This window comes from Thunnus albacares, chromosome 20, assembly GCF_914725855.1.
Source record: "Thunnus albacares chromosome 20, fThuAlb1.1, whole genome shotgun sequence".
In the NCBI taxonomy this organism is placed as follows: Eukaryota; Metazoa; Chordata; class Actinopteri; order Scombriformes; family Scombridae; genus Thunnus; species Thunnus albacares.
In genome coordinates, this window is record NC_058125.1 from 22,723,581 (window position 1) to 22,749,944 (window position 26,364).

Here is a 26,364-nt window from a genome sequence, read left to right on the forward strand (position 1 = left end):
TCAAGTCAAAACAATATGATTTTTTTGTAGAAAAACTTGAAGCCTAGAACCAAAAGAAAGCCCATAAGCAGATCCTCAAACGTTGAGCATAATGTTACATTCAGAATTGAGTGTGCACATGTGCAAAGCCACAACTTCTCACCTGTCTGTGGTGTGAGACACAGATCTTCTGTGCTTTCTACTTCCAGGATGCTGAAATTTAGGGTCCCCTCCACATATTCTGAAGAAGGGGAAACAGAAACGGTTGGTTACTTTATTCATGAAATCAAAAGATATCAATATCTCTCCACTTGACCAGTGGAGAAAAAAAAAAACTCTGCACAACTATATGAGGATAGTAAAATGATAAGTTATGTCTGTGTCTGTGTGTATGTGTGTGTAGGGGGGAGGGGAGAGGGTGCAATAAAGAAGCTAAAGCAAGAATATGTTTCATTAGATATCTAGTTAGTAAACAAAAATATTACAATGTGTGGGACGATGAGTAACATCACGTCACGAGAGCAGCAGAAGCAGCAGCATCCAGATAGCTCGACTAGCCGACTACTGCTGGGACTGTAGCTGGTAGATTTGGCTGTTTGAGTGGGTCTCTTGCAGCAGTATTTTTTTTATTTTTTTTTTAAGAAAACAATGCTCCATGAAGCGTTTTCTAGCTCCAAGTTGCATTTTGCTGCAGTCGCCCACAGGAAGGTGCTGGGGGATCCTGCAGCACGCGCTCTCAAGCTAAAAGCCGGTGACCGAGCGCGCGGGCCTCCAGTCATTCATTTTATCCTCTCTTGAATGTAAATGTTGTACATTATGACGAGCTGTAGCCACATAATAATGTATATGAAGAAACTACATCTTTATATAGTGGTTATATGTGCATTTGGCTACGTAGATGAGATGAAAAGCTTACACACGTATCGACTTTTCTTTTGTATGTGAGCGTGGCAGTGATACCACGAGCTCGGAGTGGTGTTCTTGATATAAATATAGTGAAAAAGGACAGAATTAATGAAGTGGTAAACGCCTTAACGTTGCCGGTTTGGTTAGCTTGGCGTTAGCTTCTACAACAACACTGCTTGGGTGGCACTCTGCTGCTAACTAGCCAGCTACAGGAGTTAGTTAGTAGGGTGCGTTCATTGGACGCGCAGGCGCCTCATCCCACCCGCAGTTATGTAATACTGTAAAGCTTCAAACAAGCCCGTTTATGCCGGACACAATTGATAAGTTGCTTCGCAGTGAGACAAAAAAAAAACACCCCGAAAAGTCGCATTAAAACCCGCTTCTGCACGAACCACAGAGGGGGACAATCACTTGTGACGTCATGGCGTGGGGTCAAATATCTTTCTCCGAAAATAAAATCAGTTAAAATTATTCCTTTTTAAGTAATAACACACGTTACTTTCTACCCATATGTATATATAAAACGAGCAAAAAAATATTGTTATAAAGTTCCATATAAATTTTGCAATGATCAAACGGGGGATTTAGGGGGGACCCGCTCTGTCCCACGGCAGGCTCTTTCGCAGCGACAGCAGGGGAAATAATGGCTTTAACTGTCAGTTAGTTCGTTAACCGCAGTGCAATTTTGGGATCTGTTTTATGTTGCGGCTTTATATTTCGGTGTCCACTCGTGGTTCACTGTGATGGTGACAACTATCGACACAATCCGCTCAAAGTACAAATCCAAGCGAAATGCAGTCTGATTGAGTCCTTTACGTTAGTCTGAGCCCCCCCTCAAGTGCCCCATTACTTCCTCCTTGTGCCCCCCCTCCTCCTCCTCCCTCTCAAGGCCGCCATCTTAAGTTCCCACCTACCTGAAATTTCCGACCGATTTTCTTTTACTAAATTCTCGCTGAAGGAGTCGTCATCCGTGTAAAATCGCACTCAATCCGTAAAGCCAGTAATCCAAACTGTCTCCCGGTACCCAACGAGGTACCACTCGGTCTGTGGGAAGAAGTTAAAATACGGACCGGGAGAGACTGGGTTTCGGCGCAGAATGTAGCGGTCGCGGGGAGGAGACTTTACGCAGCGAAATGGTGGAGGACCGCTGCTGCTGACAAAGTACAGAACACACGGTAGTCTCGCGAGATCACATCAAGCGCGCCACTTCAAATTTTTTGATATTTGATTTACAGGTTTAACCGTTATTTACCGGTGTAGGTGAGTTTAAAACTATTAATTTGTACTATTTCGGTTCGTTATCAGAAGACGGCTCTCTGAAATATTGCAGTGTAATGCGTTTCTTTTTTTATATACCTTAATAAGCACTGCGAGAATTACATTAAAATGGCTGATAGTTCACTGCAAAATTAGTTTTTGTTAAGTGACAAATTGATAGTGATGAAGCAACAGGTTACGATAACTTTTTTAAATTTCTTTTGGAAAAACATGAACGGAGGCTTAGAGGCTTGATTGCATAAATATACAAGTCCTCTTTATTTGCCAATAAAGCCTGGGGTAAATAAGTGGAGTACTTTCCTGCTGTTTCCCTCTAAATGTAGGATTATTATGACATGTTTTTCAGATTTTGTGACATTGTGTGTGAAGATGTAGTTCAGCTGAATATAAAATATCATTTATTAATTATAGAGCTTAAACAATTAGTCAACTGACAGAAAATGTAGGGAAAAATGCCACCAATTCACTGGTTTATGGCTTCTAAAAATGTAAATATGTGTTAGTTATCTTAGTTTTAATATGTTTGGACTGTTGGTTAGAGAAAACAAGCAATTTAAATATGTCAACTTGAGCACTGAGAGATTATTTTTCACTATTTTCAGACCAAACAATTCATGGATTCATTGAGAAAATAATTCACAGATTGCCACTAATGAAAATAATTGCTTTTTTACAGCCTTAATATTTAAAGATTCAGAACAAAAGACCCACACAACAGAGTAAACAACAATTCATTTAATAATTATTAATCTTTGTGGTCTCTAGGGGAGGGGTTTGAAAGGTATAAAATGGTCATATTAAAATAATCGACCCAGTCTTTCCCCTCTCAGTATATCCACTGTCTAGTTGTCTTTTGACACAAGTCCTTATATGTTTTTTTTTTTTCAGTTCTTCAGCAGATGTCCCACTTATCCATGTATATAACTTATTTTTGTTGATGAAACAACTTGACAGTTCAATGTACAAGGCTCCCATAGTCCCATAGTAACACACAACCAAGGACACACAAGCAAACCTCTCTCTCTCCGCATTATAAAGTCACTGATGAGATCCTTGAAGAGGCCAGAGGTTGCAATGGATACGGCTTAATGTTCACAAGCATTAAAAAGTTTTCTGTGAAGCAAGCCTTTTGCTTTGTCTTTTGCATGATTTTGAAACATATTACTACCTGGGGAGAGAGTACTGGTTGATACCCGAAACAATGACAAATAACATAACAGTGAATATATTTATTATTATAGAAGATAATTAATGTTAAGAATAATAATTACAAAGGCAATTTCTCTAGACTACTATAATCTGGTCCTGCTCATATAGTCAAGAGGAGACTGGGAAACAGTTACAGGAAGCTCTAAAATACTGTGTTCACTCACACAGTGTAGCACAGTTCATTTTGCCATTCATCCTTTGAAAACAAAAAAAAACAAGCCAAAAAAGGTTGAATCTCATTATCAGTGAAGCTGAGGGCTTGGGGGTTAGATTTTTGGGTAAAGCAGGAAACTGAGGTACGATGCTTACTGATCCTCATTAAAATGGTCTCATCAGTAATCTGTCTTTTCACAATGACATAAAGACACAAAAACAGAACAGAAAGCACCACTTTACCACTGTATTTCTATAAACCCTCATCCACAATACCTACACCGGGGTTGATTTATGTAGAGGAGGCCTTTATAATATCCCACGAGTTAACCGAGCTGAGGATGAACCCTTGACACCTTTTCAAAGTGTGCATCCCTCTGGAAGTCGTTTCCAATCCACCCGGAAAAGGCTCGCTTATAAGCATGGATCATAATTCACCTGACAAATGAAAAAAGCTGTCCTCTGCCTCTTCTTACAGCGTTCAAAATTGAGTACTGTAATAACCGACAGCCGATAGAAAATAAAAATACACCAAGATGCACAGAAACCATGTACCTTTAAATTGCACTGATAGAACCATTGGGCATATTCCAAGTCACACTGATGAGTCTTGCATTTCCCTCCCTACCATCATCTCCACCCAGCCGTGGTTACCCTTTGTTGGGGGTACTGGGACTGGTTTGGTTGTGTAACTCACAGGGCAGGGTTTAGTAGTTTGCAAGAGGAAAAGGGGGCAGGTTGAGAGCAGCACAGTGATCCTGACATTTCCCTTAATCTCCTCCAGTGTTGTCCCTATACTATCTGGACTCTCCATCTTTGTGGGCGCTGTACAGTGCCAGCTCACCTGGCCCTGCAAGTCTAGAACCGCGGGGAGGTGTGGACGACCGGCTGGTGATGGACGGAATGAGTGGAGGCGGTGCCCCCACTGCCAGAGCTCCCACCAAGCCTGCAGGGGTCTTTGCCAGGATGCCGTTGGGCACACTGTGTGGGTGTAGTGGGCCTAGACGAGAGTAGAGACCTGCGTGATGCTGATGCCCGGCTGCTCCTGGGGGTAGTTGGTGTGAGAGAAGGCCAGGGTGGAGCTGCTCCAGGTGAGCAGCAGTAGCAGCATGAGAGGGGCTTGAGAGGTGAGAGCCAGGAGGAAGGTGTGGGTGCCCAAAGTAGCGAGCCCGCTCAAAGTCTTCCCTCAGGATCTGGGCACGCTGCTCCTCGTCCATCAGCCCTCCTCCTGGAGGTCCGAGCTGAGGAGGGCGGTCAAAGTGATGGGCCATCAGGCCGAACTCCTGGCGGACAGAGTTGGAGGCAGAAGAGGTAGACGTGGAAGGGTGGTGAGGGTTGGCTGCTGCAGCTGCAGCCGCTACAGCCGCAGCCCTCTCTGCATCCAGAAGGCGTTGATGCTGGAGCAGCCGGGCCAGATGTGGATCGGAACGCAGGGCAAAGTGAGGGTCTGACCGAAGTGCCAAAGCCTCCCTACGATGCTGATGTTGCTGCTGAGCTGCCAGCTCCCTCCAGGGGTCCCAAGTGAAGCTGTGTGGACCCTGTGAAGGTCCTTGTTGTGGACCATGGGCGAAACGTTCTCCGCCTGGACCCACTACCAACCCTGCAGCACCTGCCGCGCCCCCCAGATACGCTTCAATGGTCCTTGAGCGGTCTAGCATGGCAAGGTGTTGGTGGGAAGAAGGATTTGGAGTGGGCGGTGGGAGGGGAACACCAGGAGTAGGAGTCAGTGATAGAGAGGAAGATGAAGGGGTACCAGATCTGTGGTGATGTGGATGGCTGTTAGGGCGCTCAAAGCTGTGGTTGGGTGCTGGGGGAGGCAGGGTGATGGGGATATGCTCCGGCTCCTCTTTTCGCTCCTCTTTGACTTTAACTGGCGGGAGAAGCAGGGGAGGTTTGGAGACAGGTGTGGTCCGATCAGACTTCTTGGCCTGAGACAAAGAAGTGACAGAGGCAGAGGCTGCGGAGGAAATAGGGAGGTTGCTGTCTCTTTGGGAGTGTGAGGGTTCATTGTGGAGGCTATGTGCTGTTGGGGCCAGTGGGCGGGGGTAAAGGTCCAAAGGAGATTGGGCTGAGCGGTTGGAGGGTGGGGGAGTAGTGAGCACGGAGGATGAGGAAGACCGTGGTCTGTCCCTGTCTGCTACTAAAGACGAAGGGCCAAGAGGAGGCCCCCTTGAAGACACTGTCGGCAGCGGCCTCTTGTCCCCATCTCTGTCCCGCTCGCGGTCTCTGTCTCTATTTAGGCTGCGTGTCAGGTCCTCAATAGGCCCGCTGCTGCCCCCCAGGGCACTGCTGTGACCGTTAATGTGGGAGACTGGCGTGCTACTGCGGGGCTTGAAGGAAGGAGCAACTGGAGACATTCTCACAGGTTGTCGGCCATACAGCATATTATCTCTGCAAAACACAACGTGCACAACAATGATCAAAATTATGTTTTATAAAACATCCCTGTAAAGTTCAGAATACGCCACAATTAAAGCAGTTGGAAGATATTTAAGCAACATAATCAAGTTCATATTGGCTCATTTTATTTTTTTAAACCAACATTTTTATTGAGGTTTTGCTGGAAATAACAAAAATGCAGTGATGTTCAGCTGTTGAAGAGATAAAATAAAACAGTGTATACACACTTTATCAACAATAAAAAGAAGAAAAACAAAAATAATGGCTCATTTTAAAATTAAAACACAAAATTAGCAACACTTAAGTGAATTGTGTGGCTTAAATAAATGGACATATATATGTATAATAGAAATTTAAATTCAATATATAAAATACCTATTTATCAATCTCACTTTACTTGAATGGCATACTGTGTAGGATTTTCCTAAAAAAAACAATGTATAGACTCTAAATCATCACATATGACCCAGTAGAAGTGGATGGTGGTGTATTTATCTACACAGACCCTGTCTGCATCCTATATCTTCTTTTTTTACGATTACTTCGGTGTGCTCAGGACGTCTCTGAGCTTCAACCTTTGGGCAGTGGGTGTGTAGCCCCCAGCCAATAACAGCGTGCAGGTTGTGAGGTCAGGACTTGGAGCAACCAGGTTACATCGCTGTGTTTTTTTATGTGCCTCAGTGTTTTCCCTAAATACTTTCAACAGCGGTGCAGCACCGCTACTAAATGATGAATGCTGCTGCTGAAATTTCACATTATAGCTACATAATCATCACCACAAACGCAAACCGCGTGCCCTTCGTCTGCTTCAAGCAGCTGACCAGAGCTTCTCCGTCTCTCTTCTCTGCTCTCTTGTCTATGTCTGTTTGACCGAAGGCGGGGCTGAGCCACACACACACACACACACTCTCTCACTCTCACACACACACACACACACACACACACACACACACACACACACACACACACACACACACACACACCAGAGAGGCCACAGCGGACAGGATGAAGCGTGGGCCAACTTTGAATGTTGTGTTTACAAACAGCAACTGACAAACCCTACACAGTACGCCTTTAACAACTCATGTTGTGCTGCCGATGAGATTAAGTGGCAGCATGATGACGTGAACAAGCAGCGATCCACAATATTACACTTCATTTAAACGATTAACAAATGACTCCAAAATAAAGATTATGAGAAGAGACATTTGTTGTATTAAATCTATTTATGGGTTAAAATGTTTTTTTGAGTTTTGCTCATTTTTGCTTGGCAGGTCGTCATCTCACTGGGAGATCTGCAGTTACAGGACTGCCTGGAGTAACGTCTGTGCATCGATACAACCACTAATAGGTAACTAATGCTAACAATACTAATACTAGTAGGGACTAGTAGGACTAGTAATAGTCAATATTAAAGTACAGTCCTTTAAAGGAGTAAAGCAGTTTAATGTCATACCTGTCCTTTTCATCTTTGATGTGGGGTATGTCTCTCCTCTCTCCATCCTTCCCTCGATCCCTTTCGTCCCTCTTGTCCGCCCCTTTAGGCCAGCCAGGGCCAGTAGGGAATCCAGACGGGCCGCCGTGTAGGCGATTCCACGGGTCATGATGGTTAGGGGTGGACAATCCCCCGACCACGCTGGCTGGTGAGTCTTTAGGGCCAAACACGGAGCCCGCTGAAAACCAAAATAAGACATTTATTGTTAGAAAACTTGTGTAAACAAATACAAAGTATTTTACAGAACTGTTCTTGCCATCTTGTAAAAGTAAAAAGCACATTTTTACACCAGGTTTTGTTGTTAGCTTGTAATATCATAGTGAACATGATTCTCAAGTCACAGTTCTTACAAGTTAAAAGTAAAGTAAAACCACAATTTGCTTTTATTTAACTTAAGTAACAAGTCAATTTCTTAAAAACTCTTAACTTGCTTTAATTGCTCGACTCACAGCATGTATAAAGGAAATCTGGGTCAGAACAGATGGGTATGTACAAAATGACCAAACCTCTTACAACCCTTGAATCGATGTGGTTTAGCTCTGGGCACAGCTTTGACTAGTCGTTCTAAGACAACTTATTGATGGAATAACCTCCCAGTGAACCATGAGTTTTTTCCGATTTGAAAGAAATGTTGAATAATCCCTGCTTTCATGTTCTACTTTTATTTGGACTGCTTCCAGTCTTCACAGCTACTCAAATTAATGCATCCAACCTTATACTTGTATATCAATGACCAGCACAGCCAATCACAGCGTGTCTGTGACAGACTGACAGCTGAGCTGTAGCTACACTGCGAGCCAGGAGAGGAAAGCAGCAAGTGATCAGGAAGTTTCTCCTGCTCAGAAGAGGAGGTAGAACCAAATCAGTGCTTGGTCAGATTCTTAATAATTAGTCACATTATTAGTGATTTTAATCATCATCTAAATAATTCAGTAATCTGCAACATCAACAAAATTTTGGGTATTGGTACCAAACCACAGGTATTCTACTGGTACCAGTGTTTTTCCAGGCCTAGGTCGTAGTTGCACTGTAGTAAAGGGAGGAAGAGGTTCTGTTAAAGCTCCAATATGCATTTATGCTTTTATCAGAACCAGATTTCAGTTCTGCACAAAGTATCTACTGTGTTGTTTGACGGGTGCTAATAAGAGACTTCGGAGAAAACTTAAATGTCAACAGTTATTTTTGGGAAAAGAAAAACTTTGTAAATTGATTCATGTCCTAAAATGAAACCATGCATTACTGCACAGTCACAACAAACACGAGACAGTATCCATTTTATATTTCCTTTTTCTTGGTCACTATGAATTATGGATCATAATGGCTTGAGAGGAAGATAATCAGCTATGATAATAAATCTATGCCATAAAAATGACAGGCTACCATTAAGGTTTATCAGTTTGGATCAGCTTTGGCTGTGCCTCCCCAGTTCCTGTTTGCAATACTGCCAACAGTTATAACCTCCAACACAGTAGCGGGTCACCTGCTGAATGTGAATACACAGCAGAAATAACGACTATTTGTATTTTCCCTTTACTTTACCAGTACTTACAAATAACCTGCTAAATCCACATTCATTATCTTAATAGTCAATTTGACTTCATTCTAAGATTTTAATGCAAGATGTTGAACTGTCCTTCATGATATTGTTTAGTATGTTGTTGTTGTTATGTATGTTAATCTGTGACTTCTTTACTGTCAGCCTCTCTGCTTTCAAGACGTCTACAACAAGGATGTCAGATTTGTTTTGGGACTATGAAGCCACTGCAAAACTTGCAAAGAGCGACGCTACAGAGCTCATTATTACATGTACAGTCCAGTCGTGGTGTGAAATCACTTCCTGTGCACTTTGCAGTGTTTTGAGCAGATTTGATCGGCAATGTCAACCAGGATAGGTGCGACTCAACAAGCCACGACAAGCTCATCATCATTTCTCATTAGCAGATTACAGACAGTTTCTCCAATCACAGTAAACCTGCAAATTTGTTTTTTTTTTTTTTTTTTTTTTTTACAATACTCCCCCACTCAGACGGATGTGTTAACATTTAATAACTTAAAAAACATTACCTATTCCACTACATGGGTCGGTGAACTAACTGTTTTCCACCCACACGCTCTATCCTTTAATCAAAAGGCGCCCCGTCAACTTTTAACGAGTTCCTAATATTATATTTACACAAGTGACGAGTTGTAATCATCACAGACTCCAAGAACTCTTTCACACAGGTGTATACCGGCGTACTCTTCCTTACAGCAGCTACGACAATGACAAAGACTCAAAGGATAGTCTGGATTTTCATGCAACACTCATACGCTACATGTATATGTTGATTTATTGGTTGCTTTATTCATCCCTCCTGTCCGTACTGGCCATAAAGAGACACTTTAATGGTATGGCTATACTTTATAAGATGGCGAACAAAATCCACAGTATTCTGTGCTATAATTAATTTTAAGTTGAGCTGAGGCTAATATGAGGCTTCAGCAGACAGAGGGAGCGTATCTGCTGAAGCATAGAGTGAGTGTCGTCCAAAGTTACAGTTGGTTTATTATAAATTTCCCCCCGTGTGCTTCACATGACAGCATTTCCTTGTTGTTTTGTGGTTGAGAGATGCTTCCTGGTAGTTGCTGGTAAACATCAGCCATACATCGCTTCAGACTGATGAAGCCTCATATTAGCTTTAGCTGAACTTGAAGATGAGGACTGTGGATTTTGTTTCTGGGGACTTCTCATGTTAGGAGGAGGATCCCTTCATCGTCAGTATGGAGAGAGAATCAATTAAAGCAACTAATAACTCTTTCAATGTACATAAGGCATGTGAGTATTGTATTAGGACTGAAAATCCACACATATCCTTCAAGTCTTTTGTTTCAAGAGTAGGGATACTGGGAGACTGACCGAGTGTTGGGCTACCAAGTCCTCCAAAGGCACCAGAACCCAGGGCTCCCAGCGGGGTGAAGGGTGGGGATCGGCCATACGGATCTAAAACAAAAGACGCAGATAAACAGGAAAACTGTGTCAAAACTTCATGGAGTTTTACAGTATTTCTGCACAGGCTTCAAGCTATGTTGAAGCTTCTGGCTGAAAAACCATATGATGACAGTTTTACTGTATCACAATCGTAGCAAAGGTGACATTTAATGTTATGGAAACTATAAATATGCAGTCTTTTTTTCATTAACTTAGAAATGGGCCAAGTTATTGAGGTAAAATAAAATCTATTGTGGGAAACAAGAGGCAAGCAGGTGTGCCTTTCTCAGCTGCTCTTACCCAAGTGTGCAGCTGGTGCCAGGAAAGAGGAGTGCGGTGTTGATGGAGATATGAAAGGAGCTGAGGACGGATTGACTGCACCTGAGGGGAAGAAACAGTCATAAAACAAAAAAAAGTGTTATGAGTAATCAAATCAAGTGCATCAAGTTAATCTGGCACACTTCATGCCGTGACTCATACAGCGATGCCACAAGAGCCGTCAAACCTCAAAGATGTGAGGACCGGCTGATAATGAAAAGTGGTAAGAGAAGTGTTTTAAGAAATTAGTCAAAATTATACGTTTAGAAGCAAAATACTAGTAGAATATCCTTCACAGCTTGAATCTTTTTTTTTGTCATGTAGCACAATACTCATTGTACAATTTCCTGAAGTTATTAAAGCAACAATAAATCAACATTCTGTCAGCTGTTCTTCATAGACGAGATTGTTCAGGCATGCACCTGTAGCTGAGAACAGACTGGGAGGTCTAGTCAGGTCATGAGTGGGAGGCATGGCTCCTCCTATGGGTCCCAGCGGGCCCAGTCCACCAGCTCCGGGAAGACGGGCCAGCAGGTCACTACGGAAGTCCAACTTGTGAGGATCAGCCTGCATCAGCTGCAAGAGACACAGCGTGTAGACAGTTAAACACTCTTTCTGTCTACTTTATGTTTATTTCTACAATATGTACAATCAGGGAGATTACAACACATGATTGAAATAAGAAACCCGTACCTTTACTTTTTTCTGATGGCTTAGAATCATCCAGGCCACATATACATGCATAGCACACCATTTTCCTGGTTTCTGCAGAGCACAAACAAAAAAAAAAAAAAAAGAATCACAGGGGTTTCCTATTGTCTTGACATGAATCTTGCATGTACAGCTTTAAAGCCTTTGCACACAGAGTCAGATGTTGTTCTTGTTGTTCAGAACTGACTTGTCTAGCATCTCCACAAGGTTGAGGTTGTCCAGCTGGAGATAAGGTTACTCTCTAGGGCTACATAGCTGTAGTCTGGGATTATTTCAAAGAATTAAAAAAAAAAAAGTAAGTGAAAAAAGCAAAAGTAGCGATACAAGAAAACCACGGGGGGGAAGAAAAACAACCACATATAGTATTATATTTGTAATTTCTGGGTCTGAGATGATCTAACTGGGTGTGCAAGGGCAGAGAATAGACCAGTAGCAGTAAGATTACAAGTGAGATTAGTGCAAAGAGTGAGTGAAGCAGTGAGAAAGTAAAACAGGCTGAAGGTTTTGAGGAGCCAAGGGATTCAAAAACATCTGTTTTTGCTTACATTACTGATTTTCAACGATGTCCCAAATGGATCAGTTAGCTACAAGAGAACAGAATTGTAAAACCACTTTTAATCAACATATCTCACGCTTCTTCAGGAATAGTTTTGCACTCTTTACTGCACTGACTTTTGCCCGTGTTGCAGCACAACCTGGCCTAAACCGGATCTCCACATTAGAATATTACTATGCAAACAAATAGACATCTGTAGAACTTTTCCAATAACAGGTTGTGAGTATACATGTTGTCCTTACCCTGGGGTCTTTGGGCTGCAGGTGGTGAGGCACAACCCCGAGCCGCGCGGATATATCAGGACCCGTTCCCTGAGGGACAAGAGGCTGTCACACACAGCACAACACATCAGCCACAACCTACTGATCAACAGGCCTACAGCTGATAAACATCTGGCACCATTCGTCCCCTTAGCGGTGTCAGTTCCGCACACAGAAGGCTGCAACTAATGCTTCTTTTTCCATTATCGATTAATCTGCTGATAATTTTCTTGATTAATCGTTTGGTCTACATACCATCAGAAAACTGAAAATGCCATCACAATTTCCTGGCGCCAAGGTGACGTTATCAAATTTTATCTGAACAAGTGTCCAAAATTCAAAGAAAGTCAATTTACTTAAGAAAAGCAACACATTTTCATAAATGTAAAAAAAATGTGTTGCTTTTGTTTGCTTAAATATGACAACCAATTATCACATCAGTTGTCTCTTTATTAGGAAAACACGTTTTCAGAACCTGCACATCAGATCGACTTAGTCATGATGACAAAGTTCCTGCTGCGTGAGGTTGATGCTGTCTGATAAATTACTCTCCAGTCCTTGTGACATCGTCCGTGACATCCTAATTGTTATGAAACATGCTTCATATTTTGAGCTTTTATCAGTGCAGATAATCAAATGAATCCAAATGTCACTCTGACCGATGTGGAGACAGGTGATGTCTTACACCGGGTAATGTGAGATGTCCTTTGACAAAATGACTTCTAGCAGGCGCCCGGGGGGGAAAGTAATACAGAGACACCAGGAGAGTTCTGCTCACCTTTGGCTGAAAGGCTCCTTGCAGGGAGCTGAAAGGCCCGGTGGGAGGAATCACAGGCTGGATACTCGGCACTGAGGGCGGCGGGTAAGGTGGGAAGAACTGCCAGGACACAGACACACATATACATACAGTTTAATGACAGCTGAGCAAGTTTATTTCATTAATACTGTTGTTTTTCCCACTTTAAACCTTGCTATCATTTCAAGGAAATTCTGAAAAGTATATTTTCAGACAGGTTTTATCATTTAATCTGATAATCTGTAAAATATCACCATGTACATGAATCAACAGGATCATACGAGGTACTTACAGGGTGTCGGTACAGCCCGTCCATCTTGCCTGGATACTTATCAAACTAAAAGACAAAAAAAGCAGTGCATGGGTTAAAACATCTCAGAAGACTGAGTTTAGTCCACATTCCAGCCACGCTGGAATTTCAAGTACGACACAGATGTTCAGCATAACAGCAGAGAGCATCTCACCAGAGGCGGTGCGGTAGCTGTGGGGTGCAGGAAGGGCGTGAAGTGTTGATGCGTGTGCGTGTGTTGGTGCTGGTGGTTGTGCTGATGGAACTGGAAGGCCAGAGGCTGGAGGCTCGGCTGGTTCTGGGACGTCCGGCCCGACGATCCCGGCGTGGAACTCGATGCTGACGGACCGCCGGGAGTGGAGCGGCCCACAGCTCCTCCGTTGTTTTCAGCCCCTGGGACGCTGCGTCTGCCCTCGCGCTCTTGTGCATTCAAGAAGTGGGAGTTCAAATTGTGGCGCAGTAATTCCTGGTCTATAGTGTCAGGAAAGGGAAAGAAAATAAATTGAATGGAGGTGAATAATTGAAAATTAAACACTGTTCACATCAACGTACACAAGAACTGATTTTTAAGGTCTCCAAAATACAATACAGTCAAAGATGCAGCCTCTGCTTTTTATAAGCAATACAACACCTCACTGCAGTGTGTCAAGTGATCAGACATCAGTGTACAACTTCCTCAATAGCCCTGACAAACCCAGACAACCGCCAGAGGAAGTCTGGGTTTGATTTATTTTGGTAACGTATTAGTCATTCACACAAACAGCTACAATAGATCAACGGACTGTAGCAGCTAGAGGTCGACTGATTAATCGGTTTGGCTGATTCGTCAGCACCGCTAGGACGTTTTAAAAACTATCAGAAACTTTGTTCCGATAGTGGCCACAGCCTCCACCGGTCACACGTGGATGTATATCACTGTTTTGCATGAAGACTCCATACACAAAGTCAAGGTAATCAGGGTTTTCCCCACCACTGAAAGAGTCTGGTGCAGCGCCTAGGTGTTTTTTCGCTGTCATTTATGGTCACACTGCTTCTCTGTCCTCTCCTCTGCTCTCTGTGTTCCTCACACACACACACACACACACACACACACACACACACACACACACACACACGGAGCGTACAGCAGCAGAGGGGCGGCGGCGGAGACAGTGAACCAGGTGAAGTGAAGATAACTGGAAGATTACACTAGTTGACAACAATTACACCTGTAACTGTGAGTGCAATAAAACCTTTGTAAGCAAAAAGCCGATAAGTAATTTATCAAACCACCTGTTCAACAAGCACTGACATTTAGAACAGCAGCATTTCCACCTGCTCTATCCGCAGTCTCCCGGTATGTTTAACACAACCACAGCGTACTTTGCAGCAAACTGTTATGAACAAACTAAAACGAAAGCTGTCTGTAACTGTTTATCTTTGCCATGAATCTTAAAATTTGGCAAAATCTTCCAAACTTAACCACTGACTGAGACAAACCAGCCTCTCCTCCCAAACCAGTCCATCCTCCTCCTCTGTACCAGCAGTACCTGCAGGCAGTGAATCACACCAGCAGCAGAGGGAGAAGGAAAGACTGATAGTGACTGATGTCTGTGTTCTTCATGCTCTGTAAACTTCAGTATTTAGATGTCAGAAATATTATTTTACTGACATTTGTTTCCAGTGAAATATTATTGAGTTTGTATAGTGACTTTAGGGCGAGGGGGATTCAATATCGGCTGATCAATCGGCCATCCTGCTCCAAACTATTGGTATTACATCAGCCTGTAGAAGTCCACTATCGGTCGACTTCTAGTACCAGCAGTTCAAAGTAGCATTCCTGTTGACTGTACCTGCTGCTGTTGAGTGGGAAGGACCTTGTAGCAGTGGGGGAGGTGGAGGCAGGCCAGGCGAGGACGTGAACAGGGCCCCAGAGCTGGCTCGGGATGGGGGTCGGAGGGGCCCTGAGGATCCTGCGCTCCGGATGTAGGGCAGAGACACACTGGTGGAGGGAGTCGGGGGCCGCATTGAGGATGAGGAAGACGCAACAGATGAAGCAGATGATGGAGGTTTGACCGGGGTGTTGCTCCTGGAAACAGAGGATAGAAACAGAGGATGTTTGAGCACAAGAGCGTTTACGGAAAAAGAATAAGATTCATAGTAAAAAGTGAAAAGACGCTCTTCGGTAACAGACCTGTTGTTGATGTTGTAGATGGAGTGAGATCGTCCAGGCAAAGTGAGGAAGGGCTTGGGTTTGGAGAGCGGCGGGCTGCTGTTGTGGCGGCCGCCGTTACCGTTCATGGGGCTAGGCCGGGGGACCGTGCCCGAGGCTGCGCCCGGAGAGTGGGAAGGCAGGCAGGAGAAGGGGGCAGAAGAGGTAGAAGAAGAAACAGGCTCTGGGAAATGTGGCTCCAGGTTTTTCTCTTGACTTCGCTCTAGGCCAGATACTCTCGGGGTCACCATCAACCGGGAGACGCCGCTCCGGGCCGGCAGAGTCGGGCAGCTTTTGCCCATGGATGTGCCCATGCTTGAGGGGGCCGGCTCCACAACTAAAGAAAAGAATAGAAGTCAGCGTTTTGCTTTTCCTGGACATCACAAACGCAGAGAAACACGAGAAGGACGTCAAACCAAAAACATGGAAGGTTACAAGTGCAAAAAACTGGATCTAAATGAATTTAATATAAAAGGAGACCAAATATGATGCCCTGATAGCTGAATGGTTAAGGTTCATACTACATGAAACGTCCCTGGAGCACATTTCACCAAATCTGCAACATGCAAGCTGCAACTTACGACATGAGATCATTTCCTCTGAATTTTAACACATGTAACTAAACACCATGTGAAACTTGAGAGTGACAGTCATTTATGAAATAAGACAGTGACACCGTTTGCAATCTTGCATGTAAGCAGTGCTTGCAAGTCGCTTTCATGAAATGGGCCCCTGCATCGATTCTTGTCAAACTGCTTTCTGTCTTCCCAGCGTTTCTATTCGTCTCTATACTGTCCACCGTTCAATTAAGGTGAAAATACCCCCAAAAAATTAGATTAAAATATCGAAATCTGAAAGGAACCTAAGACAGTCAGAGCTGGTCCAAAATAGACCCAAGGATAATGACGCCCAAGCTAAATGCAAATAATAGAAATAAAGAATAATAAAGAAAGAAATGAACAATTAAACGGTTTCTTGGGAGGAGGATGATGACGCACCGCATGATCAGAGGTTTGGATCTACTCTGGTTATTAACACACAGACCCTAAACCTGTGGCAACAGAACAGGACCCTCCCTCCACTCTGTAAGACTGAATATAATGTAGACCTGGTCCGACTCACAGCTTCTGGTCTTGATTACTAGTAAACAACTGGCCTTATGATGACTCGACCAGATTTAGTCATTGCAAACTAAATCCAACCTCTAGAATACCACAAAAATCCCTTTTCACATCATATCTCATCATTGTGTTTGTTGTGTTTTCTGATCATTTTAACATTTTCAGATAATTTATTCAAATCACAGCCAGACAGTGTCCTTTTGAACAATACAAGAATGAAAACAATCCCCCGTCTACTTGACTAATTTTCTGTCAGGATCTAAATATAGCCTTGTGAGGGTCGTTTCATGAATGCGGACTGCAGTCTCATACCTTTCCTTGTGCTGACTGTGAACACTGGATCCATGTCATTGTCGGAGGCCTGAATTCGGATACAAAACAAAGATTTCATTGGATATGACGCCAACATATTAAATACCAATATCTTATACCACATGAATCTCAACATATTGCAGAGCTTTAGTATTCAGGAATACTGTCTGATGTCTTTTCACCAAGTAGTGGCAACAAAGTTTCATCAAAAACTAAGACAAGCAGTTCAAACTGTGCTGAGTGTCACGCATTCATTACCTAATAAGAAAAGCCTGCAATTAATATTGATAATACCACAGCAGCTGAACAGTACGCACCTTGTCTCCTGTATCACTCTCAGTGTCACACTGAAAGAAGACAGAGAATAGCATTCAGATTAGTATCTACTAGAATATTCAACTGTTTCACTACAATATTAGAAAAGAAACTTACGATGTATCCAGTCTCCAAAGGGTGTCCCTGGAACAAAAAAGAATACATAATATTAGCTCCAGTAGTCTTTAGTGGCTGTAAATAAGGATAAATGGAAACATTTGTATCATTTAAATCTTCATGAATAGGTAAACCGTAAATTGAACGTTGTGCTAAGATTTTCTGATGCTTTCTCTTAGTTAATCATTATTGTTAACAACTTCTTTTCTTCTTTTAATTGATTATCAATAACACTCTGTATTTGTGTTCTGGTGTAATAATCTTCTTGCGAGGACGCCAGCGGTCATTACATTGGCAGTTAATGTGGATCCTAATAAAACAATAGAAACAATAAAACAACGATTAAACTTTAGAAAGGTGACATATGTTTACATAACACCATACTTCCTGGTTGTAACGAATCACCCTGCGTTGCCTCATTAAGAAAAACATCCTTGAATGATAGATGAATTCATGTGATAGCGTGAGTGTAAACCAGTTTCACCAGGTCATTTTCAATGGCAGCACCGCAGCATTGTAGACATACAGTGTGACTGTTTGATCGGGAATAAGCTAAACATCTAGCGTGACAAGATGATGGTATATCAAACCAAAAGATTAAAGTTGGCGTGACACGAGTGATAAATCATCGGTTCACCTCTATCTTTCTCCTCTTGTTTCTACTCTTGTTCCAACAGCTGCTGGAGTAGCTGTGTGGAGCTCCTTCCTCCGGCTCCGAGAGAGGCCCTCCGCCGTTCTCCTCCGGTCCTCTCTTCCCCTTGTTCCTCCTTCCCAGCATGTCAGTGCGCTGACTGGGCTTCAGAGAGCAGTCCATCTGATAAGAAAGGTGGGGGTGGGGGGGTGGGGGGATAGATCAGTGTTTACATGTCTATCAATAAGCGTGAATCAACCACAGGCTGTATGCTGATTAACGTTCTGACATTTCTGTATGGCTTCTACGCTGTGAGTGATTACAAATATAGGAACCACTAGAATGATGTGATGCAATACAACAGTTACAATATGAGACCATTGCATCAGCTCAATTATACAGCATGTATTTTGTGTTGTCTTGGACCGCCTTTTAAACACGTTTCTAATATTGTGTCCATCCTGTTTACACATATATAGATAAGCAAAAAAAAATTAGCAGCTTAAAGCCAGTTGAGTTGAATCAACATCTCTCTGACACAGTGTCAACAACAAAAAAATTCCCTTTATTTACTACGGGACAGTTGGATTAAGAGTACAATACTTCCTCTTCCCCACTTATCCGCCCCAAGGGATTAAAACTATAATCTGAGGGGTTATGAGATTATTGACAAGAAAGGAAATAAGTAGATTTCTGATATTTGTTTGTTTGTTTTACTTCTCCAGGTCACAAATAAATATTAAAGTAAAATAATTTGAGAGGAGAAAATCCATCTTTAGTCAATGTGCTCATAGTTATGTGTAACATGTGACGATGGGTCTCACACAGGGACGGCTTAGCTATAAAAAGGTCACAAGTAGGGCTGCTAATAACGATTCTATTCATTATTGATTATCTGTTGCTTATTCTCTCCATTAATCGATCAGTTGTTTGGTCCATAAAATGGTGAAAAATGTTGATCGCTGTTTCAACGTCCTCACATGTCTCGTTTTGTCCCGACCAACAGTCCACAAGCCAAAGATATTCAATTTATTTATATTCAGATCATAGAGGATTAAATATTCACATTTGAGAGGCCGGGATAAGAGAATTTGGAAATCTTCCTTCTCAAAAAATGACTCAAAACCGTTCATCAGTAATCAAAATAGTTGGCGATTAATCAACTATTTGTTGCAGCTATAGTCACAAGCTAAAAATGTTGGGAACCACTGACTTAGTGATGAATCTGCAAATTATTTCAATAACTACTTCGAGCTGTAACTAATGATAATTTTCTCTATTAATCATTTGGTTTATAAATCGCTGTTGTTCAGACATCAATCGAGAATCCAAAGATATTCAGTTTACTATCGTATAAGAGTAAAAAAAAGCAGCAAATCCTCACGAATGACGACCTGAAACTGGGAAATGTTTGGATCTTTTCCTTTAAAAATGACTTAAACGTTTCATTGATTATCAAAATAGTTTGCAGGTATTTTTCTGCTGATAGACTAAGTGATCCCTTAAGTCACATTTTCAAGAAAAAGTGCCAAATGTTTTATGATTTCAGCTTCTCAACTGTGAACATCTGCTGCCTCTCCTCGTCTTCCATTACAGTGAACTGACCATCGTTGGGTTATCGACTGACAAATCAAGACATCTGATGACATCACCTTGGGCTCCAGGAAACTAAATTTTCTGAGACCAAACAATTAATCCAGAAAATAATAATCCGCAAACTAATTGATGATGAAAATAACCTTTGTATGCAGCCCCAGTGAACAGCCAGTTTGGGAACAAAGTGGTTCAAACCTCAGGAGAGTTGAGGAGAACAATGAGGAGGGAAATAGACTCGTTTGTATTAAGTGAAACGTAAAGGGTGATCACATTACATTCATTCAAAATACATATGCAATCTAAAAGGTGTTGAATATATTCCACAGCTTAAAAAATTAAAAGATGTTAGCTTAAAACTGTCAGCCATTTTATTATTCTGTTGAATAGACAGATTTGGTTGTTTAATAGATAAATCAACTCAAACTCAGGTTGCTACAACTCGTTTGTCCAAATGGTGGAACTGTTTTTCAAATAAATTATTTTTTCTACAGAATAACTGCAGGCTGATGTAAAGTTAATAAATTCAGGCAGGAAATTAGAAATTCAAAAGGGAAATTGCCACATTCCACCAGTAAATACTGGTGGAATTTTTTCGATGGTATGTTTACCTTTTTCTCTTAGCGGTTTCATATAGTAACAAACCATCATTCTTAACATTTACTGGTTCATTTGACTGTTAAAATCCAGTTACCCAGTAAAAAAGTGGAGGTGTGTGTAAATAATAGGGGTGTAACGGTTTGTGTATTCTTCCCCAACTGATCGGTACATGACTTTCCTCAGTTCGGTATGCTCCCTCATCCAGACAATTACTGTCAAGATGTTTAATAATCCACTCACTCCGATGTGTGGAATAATAATGCTAGCGGTTAAGTTCCACCCAGAGCGTGCACCGCTTAGCTGTAGCATACAGGTAGCGTGCTCATGGATGTATGCTCGCCAGCTTAGCCAGGTTACCCCGGTTACCCGTGCTCATGAAGTATTGCTGCCATCATTATTATTATGAAAATATGTGCCGTTGTCCTCGTATTAAAACAATAACGCGTCTGTCTGTCCGTCCCCCTCCCCTCTCTGTGACGGTCAGCTTTTCACTCCACCTTTGAGCGAAGAACAACAATAAACACGTTTTATTTCCGACGTGGTCGGACAACACGTCGTAATAACCAGCTCTGAGCGACCATATATCAGCATAAAACAGCTGTCAGCAGGTGTCCTGACTCCCTGCCATAAACAGGAGGCTTGTTTTCCTTTTACTCTGCAGCACAACTAAACTGTTTCAGTAATAGTTACGATCAATGAGCCATTGTTGGATGTTTATATTTTTTAAAATAAAAGGACCAAAATATTATTTTCTTCCTTTCTTTTTTTCCTGCTGTACCGAAAACGTACCAAACTGTGACCCCAAAACCGTGGAACCTACCAAACCGTGAGTTTTGTGTACCGTCACACCTCTAGTAAATAAACAGGTTTACAACATAACCTGTTGATTTATAATTTGTTCTGTCCTGACACAAAGGTCAAAAGCGGATACCATCAGATAAGATATATGAAAACCTAATTAAACTGTCCTGAAGGCAGATTAACTAATATACATGCTAATTTAGGACTCCACATACCACTTTACTTCCCTGTCCCGTCCTGACAGATAGACAGCTGACCTGAGCCAGTTAGGAATGAAAAGTATTAGGTGAAGAGCCCTGGCCTAAGTATTTTAACAACACCATCTCTGTTGTTGAGTAACACACAATTATACTCATGTGGATTAGCTTTTTTTTCTGAAAAGCCACTTGGCAGCTCATCAACACCTCACAGAATTAGAACATGAATAACTAAGGCCTCTCCAGAAACCATCAGAGGGATGCCTTGGGGTTTTCGGGTTGGCCTGACAGTGGATTGCTTTTTCCAAGCAAGGAATGGTGTTAAGAGTTGAGGAGTTCAATCTGCAGCCTTTTCACACCTTTGGCTTGAGGGAGGAAGGCTTGATTTGACATTATGGACAACGATTTAAAAATAGTCATCTGCTGCTCTGCACATGCCAATCAATTAATTAGGGGAAACGATTGTGCCAGTTGCCTGCAACAGAGGAGTCATCCATTACCAGTGGTGGAGAGTAACTAGGTTAATTTACTCAAGTACCGTACTTAGGTACAATTTTGAGGTACTTGTACTTTACTTGATTGCTTCTATTTGATGCTTATTTATATTTCCGCAACCACTACTTTCAGAGGGACACACTGTACTTTCTAGTCCACTACAGTTATTTGACAGCTTTAGTCACTTTTCAGATAGTGCTTTTAAAATACAACACATTGTTAAAGATGAAACCAGTGGTTTCACACCTTTTTGTCTTTTTACGTCTTACAAAAAGCAGTGTGTAGTCGGGGTCACATTTCAGATGTCTATGAGTTGTTAACAGCTCCACCAAATAGTGATTTTCCCCTCTAAATTTCTCACTTGGTTTCATTTCAATAAATGTTCAAATGATCCAATATTTCACCAAAAATCAAAGATTAGAGAAAAAGTTCAAAAACTGAAAACAGATTTGTGTATCAGAACTTTGTTTTTCTTCTTTCCTCTCCCATTAATCATCTCACGACCCCTCAGATTTATCTGGTGACCCTTTGGAGGGGCCAGACCCCTCAATTGGGAACCATTGGACTAAACTACCTAACTGTATATAAAGTAGTTGAAACTAGCTCCACCTCCAGCAGCTACAACAGTAACATGCTGCTCTAACACTGATGCTTCAGTATTAATAATCTAATGATGTCATATATAATAATATATCAGTCAGAGGGACCAAACCACTACTTTTACTGCAATACTTTAACTACATTTTGTTCCTAATATTATATGCTTTTCATGCCGGAGTTTTCCTTGCAATTGAGTATTTTTATATTGTTGTATTGATACTTTTACTTGAGTAAAAGATCTGAGTACTTCTTCCACTACTGTCCATCGCTTTGTTTGTATTTCAGTGGAAATAAACGCTGTTTGAAGAGTGACAGCTGATGCCTGGGAGTGAAAACCTGAAATCTTGACGTTTACCTCCAATGCCTCCAGGCTGATGAAGCTCGCAATAGCGAAGCCATCAATGATGTCTTCCTCGCAGGACACCGACTCTCTCTTCCTCCGGCGCGGAGGCCTGTGTCTCCCGAACCCGGGTCGGCACTCTCTCCCTCCGGGACCCAGGACACTGTTGGTCCCACAAGCCTCCCGCTCGGAGCCTGAGGACAGGGATGTGGCCCGCTGCTCGGCCAGGTCCACTCGCCTCCTCCGCCGCTCCCTGTCGCGCTGTGAACGGGACCGTCGGCTCTGCCTGGATCCAGTGCTTCGGCTCGGGCCCTCCATGATCAAACGGCACCCCCTTCTGTAACTCCAGTGACACCAAAAGGCACTTAACTCAAGTCCCGGTCCGGCGGAAAAGCACTGAACCGCAAAAGAAACACCACCACACAGGCCCTAGCAGAAGAGCCCCGGTTAAAATGGCGTTAACGGAACCAGTGGCTATTATTTACCGTCCTTTGACAACAGTCTTTTGGCATCAGTGCCGTTCTTTCGGCGAAATTTGAGTGTCATCTCACTGAATCTGAACGTAAACTTAGCTCCACATGGGGGGAAATTTTTAAAACATCCGCGACGTTCACAAATGTCAGGACATGGCTGCTGTTTGTGTCTGGTAGACGGCTAACAGCAGCTAGCCAGCAAGAAATTCAACCTACAACCAAATAAGTTATACGCATGTAAACAAAAAAAGACAAGTCTTCTTGTGTTGCAGACAAAACCAGATGAATCTGCCACTATGTCGATTTCAAAATGAAAACTACGCCAATGTTGGCATTGCTCAATATAACTGTTGAATTTCCTAAATTTCTGCACACGCTGACAATTTTATTTGCCTGTTAGCAAAATGATCCGGTTAGCTACTTAGCAAGGCCAATAACCTACATATCCCGACGTTAACACACCGGCTGCCGTGACATGACTCCGTGTTGACGTTAAACGTTATCGTTAACTTAAATTACTCCAAATCTGATCAGTAAAACGTGTTTAAATTGAAGTAGTTAATGCTACAGCCAGCTAACGTTAGGTTAATTAGCTTTTTTGGGGGGGATAGCATGAACACGGCTAACTCAATACATCACAATATATTTAGCCAGCAACCGAAGAATAAACATATATTCTTCAAAAGGTGTCTGGAAAGACTGACAAGCCGGACAATACACCAAGTAGCTAACCTATTTAATAATCCGCAGCCATGAGATTATATTTTCTGCTGCCGAAACGTTGATGGCCGAGAGTAACGGCTGGATTCGCATCACATCAAAAGAAAGACGTAACGTTAGCTCTCCGGGCTAGCTGGCAGCTGTTAGCCGATCAATTTTGTAGTAAAACCGGGTAAAAACGGACGCTTTTAAGCAACAAATCGCCCGCAGAGTAACGATATATCGCTTCTCCACACACAATTCCTCTTTCGTTGCTCCTCCGTCATAAAGAAAAAAATCAAGGCCCGAATATTAAAGCCTCGGTGTCGATTTCCATAAACGAGGGTGTCGGCCGAGCCCCCGCCGGGCCGGGCAGCTCCTTCATGCAGCCTCCGCTGTGTAATCCAATGTTTGGGGAGGAGAAGTTGGACCTCTCTCGCCGACGTTTCCGCTCAATTGATTTCTGTATCTCGCTAAATCCAGTGTGCAGATAAACACACAGAGGAAAAACACCCGAGCGGCTCCGCTGCTGCCCTTTCACAAGTTTCCACTCAATTGTAAATTTATCGTGAAACGCTGGGAGACACAACCCTTGTCAGCCGTGCAGTGCATTGTGTGCGCCACTCTTCTTCCTCAGTCATCATACTGGGCTTGTTGGGAGCTCTGCTTGTGCATACTGCCACCATGTGGAAAACCCTATTTTTTATTAAATTGTTAACAAATAGCATGGTAAATATATAGTAAATACACAAACAGCAGTGGTGGAAGTAGTACACAGATGCTTTACTTAAGTAAAAGTACCAATACAGCAACGTAAAATACTCCATTAGAAGTAAAAGTCCTGCACTGTGACAAATGTCCCTGTAAAATTACAGTAAATTACAGTGCATTTTTAAATTTTTTTTAATGTCACTATTGTAATTTACTTTAACAGTTAAATGCTGTAAAAATAAATAAAATTAAAATTAAAATTAATTGCAGACATATACTGTAAATAACAACGTGTCTTCAATCTTAATGGTCCAGTAATGAGATCAACTCAGTTTTACATTTAAAAATGCATAACCCTTAACATCTAGCACAAAAGAGGATGAGCTTTATAGACCTGAACATTTATTCAAAGGCTTTCAGATATATCAAGTATGTTGAAGTGTGTTTGACATATAATTCTCAAGGTTCATGCCCTTTCAAAGGGGGTTAATGTAAATCTGTTAAGTATAATATCCTGAGCTGTCAGCAGAACTTAGTTATGAGTCTAAACAGCAACTGCTTTGCAAACTATTGTTTAAAAAATAGAAAAGCACAAATAAACAGAAGGATAAACAATTTATAATGCCTTCAAACGTCCTCTGTTATAATTGGCAGACGGTCGGCCTCCAGGCTCACAACTCACTGAGCGAGAAAGAAACAAGAATGAAAATCAAATACAGAGTGAGAGAAAGAGAAATGAAACGACTGAAATGGAGAGAAAAACATTTTACACAAGAGGGAAACCTTACTTCCCTTTATGAAGTGACGTCAAGTTCTTCAGAAAAGTGGTGACGAAAATTCACTGTGAGCTTGTCTGTCTTCTTAGGAATTATTTTCCCCGGCTGGCCTTCGTTTCCTTCTCGGGATTAGTCACAATGAAAACAACATGTAAAAAAATCACCCATTATGTCCCAGGTTTTAGTACAATTTGGTGACAAACTACAGTATATTTGTAGCAACCTGAGCTAAGATAATATTCTGTCTTTTGGGGCTCAGCAGCATAACATATCTAAATCAACTTGGCTACATATCTGAATAAACTTCAATTGTTATGTACTTTACATAGAAGGATATTATTAATTATGAAATGCAAGTGGGATAAACAAGGTGTAGGTATAGACCAGGCTGGACTATCGTTAGCATTCACAGACGTGTAGTTCAAGAGAAAACAGTCATCCAAAAATAATCTTTAAACTAGACTCGCAAGCAGCAGTGAGAATAATGTTTAAATACGAGTAATTCAAACTTCCAACGGAAGAAAACTACCTGGAAACTCTCTCTTGTGCCTGCCAGGTGTTTGCTAGGATTATATCAGTTTAATGTTAGCAAAAATTAAACATAGTCACTAATTGAGTAACAAGATTAGATTTTCTCAGTATGATGTTACTGAGCTTTCAGTTTGATTCCACAAAGGAGGATAAACGATGATTATATGATATTGATGGTTACACGTGGCTTCTGTCCCTCCATTACTGCAGCAGTAAAAATTAAAATACTGTATTTTACCATCAAATCTTACAGTAGCCTACTGTTAATGTCTGTTCTTGGTTTTGGCTCCAAAAAGCATCAACATTTACAGTATTTTACCATATTTTGAAAGAACAGTAACTTACTGTTAGAATTTGGCTGTATTTTTACAGCAATTTATTACAGTACATTTAAGTATGAGCTTGATGCAGTTAAAGTATTGCAGTAAAAGTAGTGGTTTGGTCTCTCTGACTGATATATTATTATATATGACATCATTAGATTATTAATACTGAAGCATCAGTGTTAGAGCAGCATGTTACTGTTGTAGCTGCTGGAGGTGG

The 26,364-nt window shown here is 41.9% G+C and overlaps 2 protein-coding genes and 1 long non-coding RNA gene across 9 annotated transcripts in view; 1 reads left to right on the forward strand and 2 right to left on the reverse strand.

Annotated features, from left to right (window-relative positions):
• Positions 1 to 220, reverse strand: part of LOC122971906 (Snf2-related CREBBP activator protein) — a 33,444-nt gene extending 33,224 nt beyond the window's left edge. For both annotated transcript variants that reach the window (XM_044338651.1, XM_044338650.1), the window contains exon 1: positions 143 to 220. The gene's annotated coding sequence lies outside the window, so the exon portion shown is untranslated. The remainder of the gene's footprint in view (positions 1 to 142) is intronic.
• On the forward strand, positions 160 to 18,138 carry LOC122971911. 3 transcript variants are annotated; one of them, XR_006399586.1, is made up of 4 exons: positions 160 to 243; positions 7,200 to 7,276; positions 7,470 to 7,568; positions 7,872 to 10,310. It is a non-coding gene; the product is annotated as an uncharacterized LOC122971911 (long non-coding RNA). The 3 variants fall into 3 exon arrangements; XR_006399585.1 differs by lacking the exons at positions 160 to 243; positions 7,872 to 10,310 and adding exons at positions 2,061 to 2,145; positions 18,052 to 18,138; XR_006399584.1 differs by lacking the exon at positions 160 to 243 and adding an exon at positions 2,061 to 2,145.
• fbrs (fibrosin) lies at positions 2,884 to 24,570 on the reverse strand. 4 transcript variants are annotated; one of them, XM_044338653.1, is made up of 18 exons: positions 22,647 to 24,570; positions 18,012 to 18,188; positions 17,375 to 17,401; positions 17,260 to 17,289; positions 16,943 to 16,991; positions 15,492 to 15,846; positions 15,151 to 15,386; positions 13,494 to 13,789; positions 13,322 to 13,366; positions 13,012 to 13,110; positions 12,216 to 12,284; positions 11,963 to 12,001; positions 11,400 to 11,471; positions 11,129 to 11,282; positions 10,689 to 10,769; positions 10,317 to 10,400; positions 7,382 to 7,598; positions 2,884 to 5,916 (listed from the first exon to the last, which is right to left on the reverse strand). In XM_044338653.1, exons 1-18 carry the CDS (start codon positions 22,947 to 22,949, stop codon positions 4,323 to 4,325), a joined length of 3,927 nt encoding a protein of 1,308 aa, XP_044194588.1. In that variant the 5' UTR covers positions 22,950 to 24,570; the 3' UTR covers positions 2,884 to 4,322. The 4 variants fall into 4 exon arrangements, with proteins under 4 accessions (XP_044194588.1, XP_044194587.1, XP_044194590.1 ...); XM_044338652.1 differs by having other exon boundaries at positions 12,216 to 12,299; XM_044338655.1 differs by lacking the exon at positions 11,963 to 12,001.
• Positions 24,571 to 26,364: the final 1,794 nt, after the last annotated feature.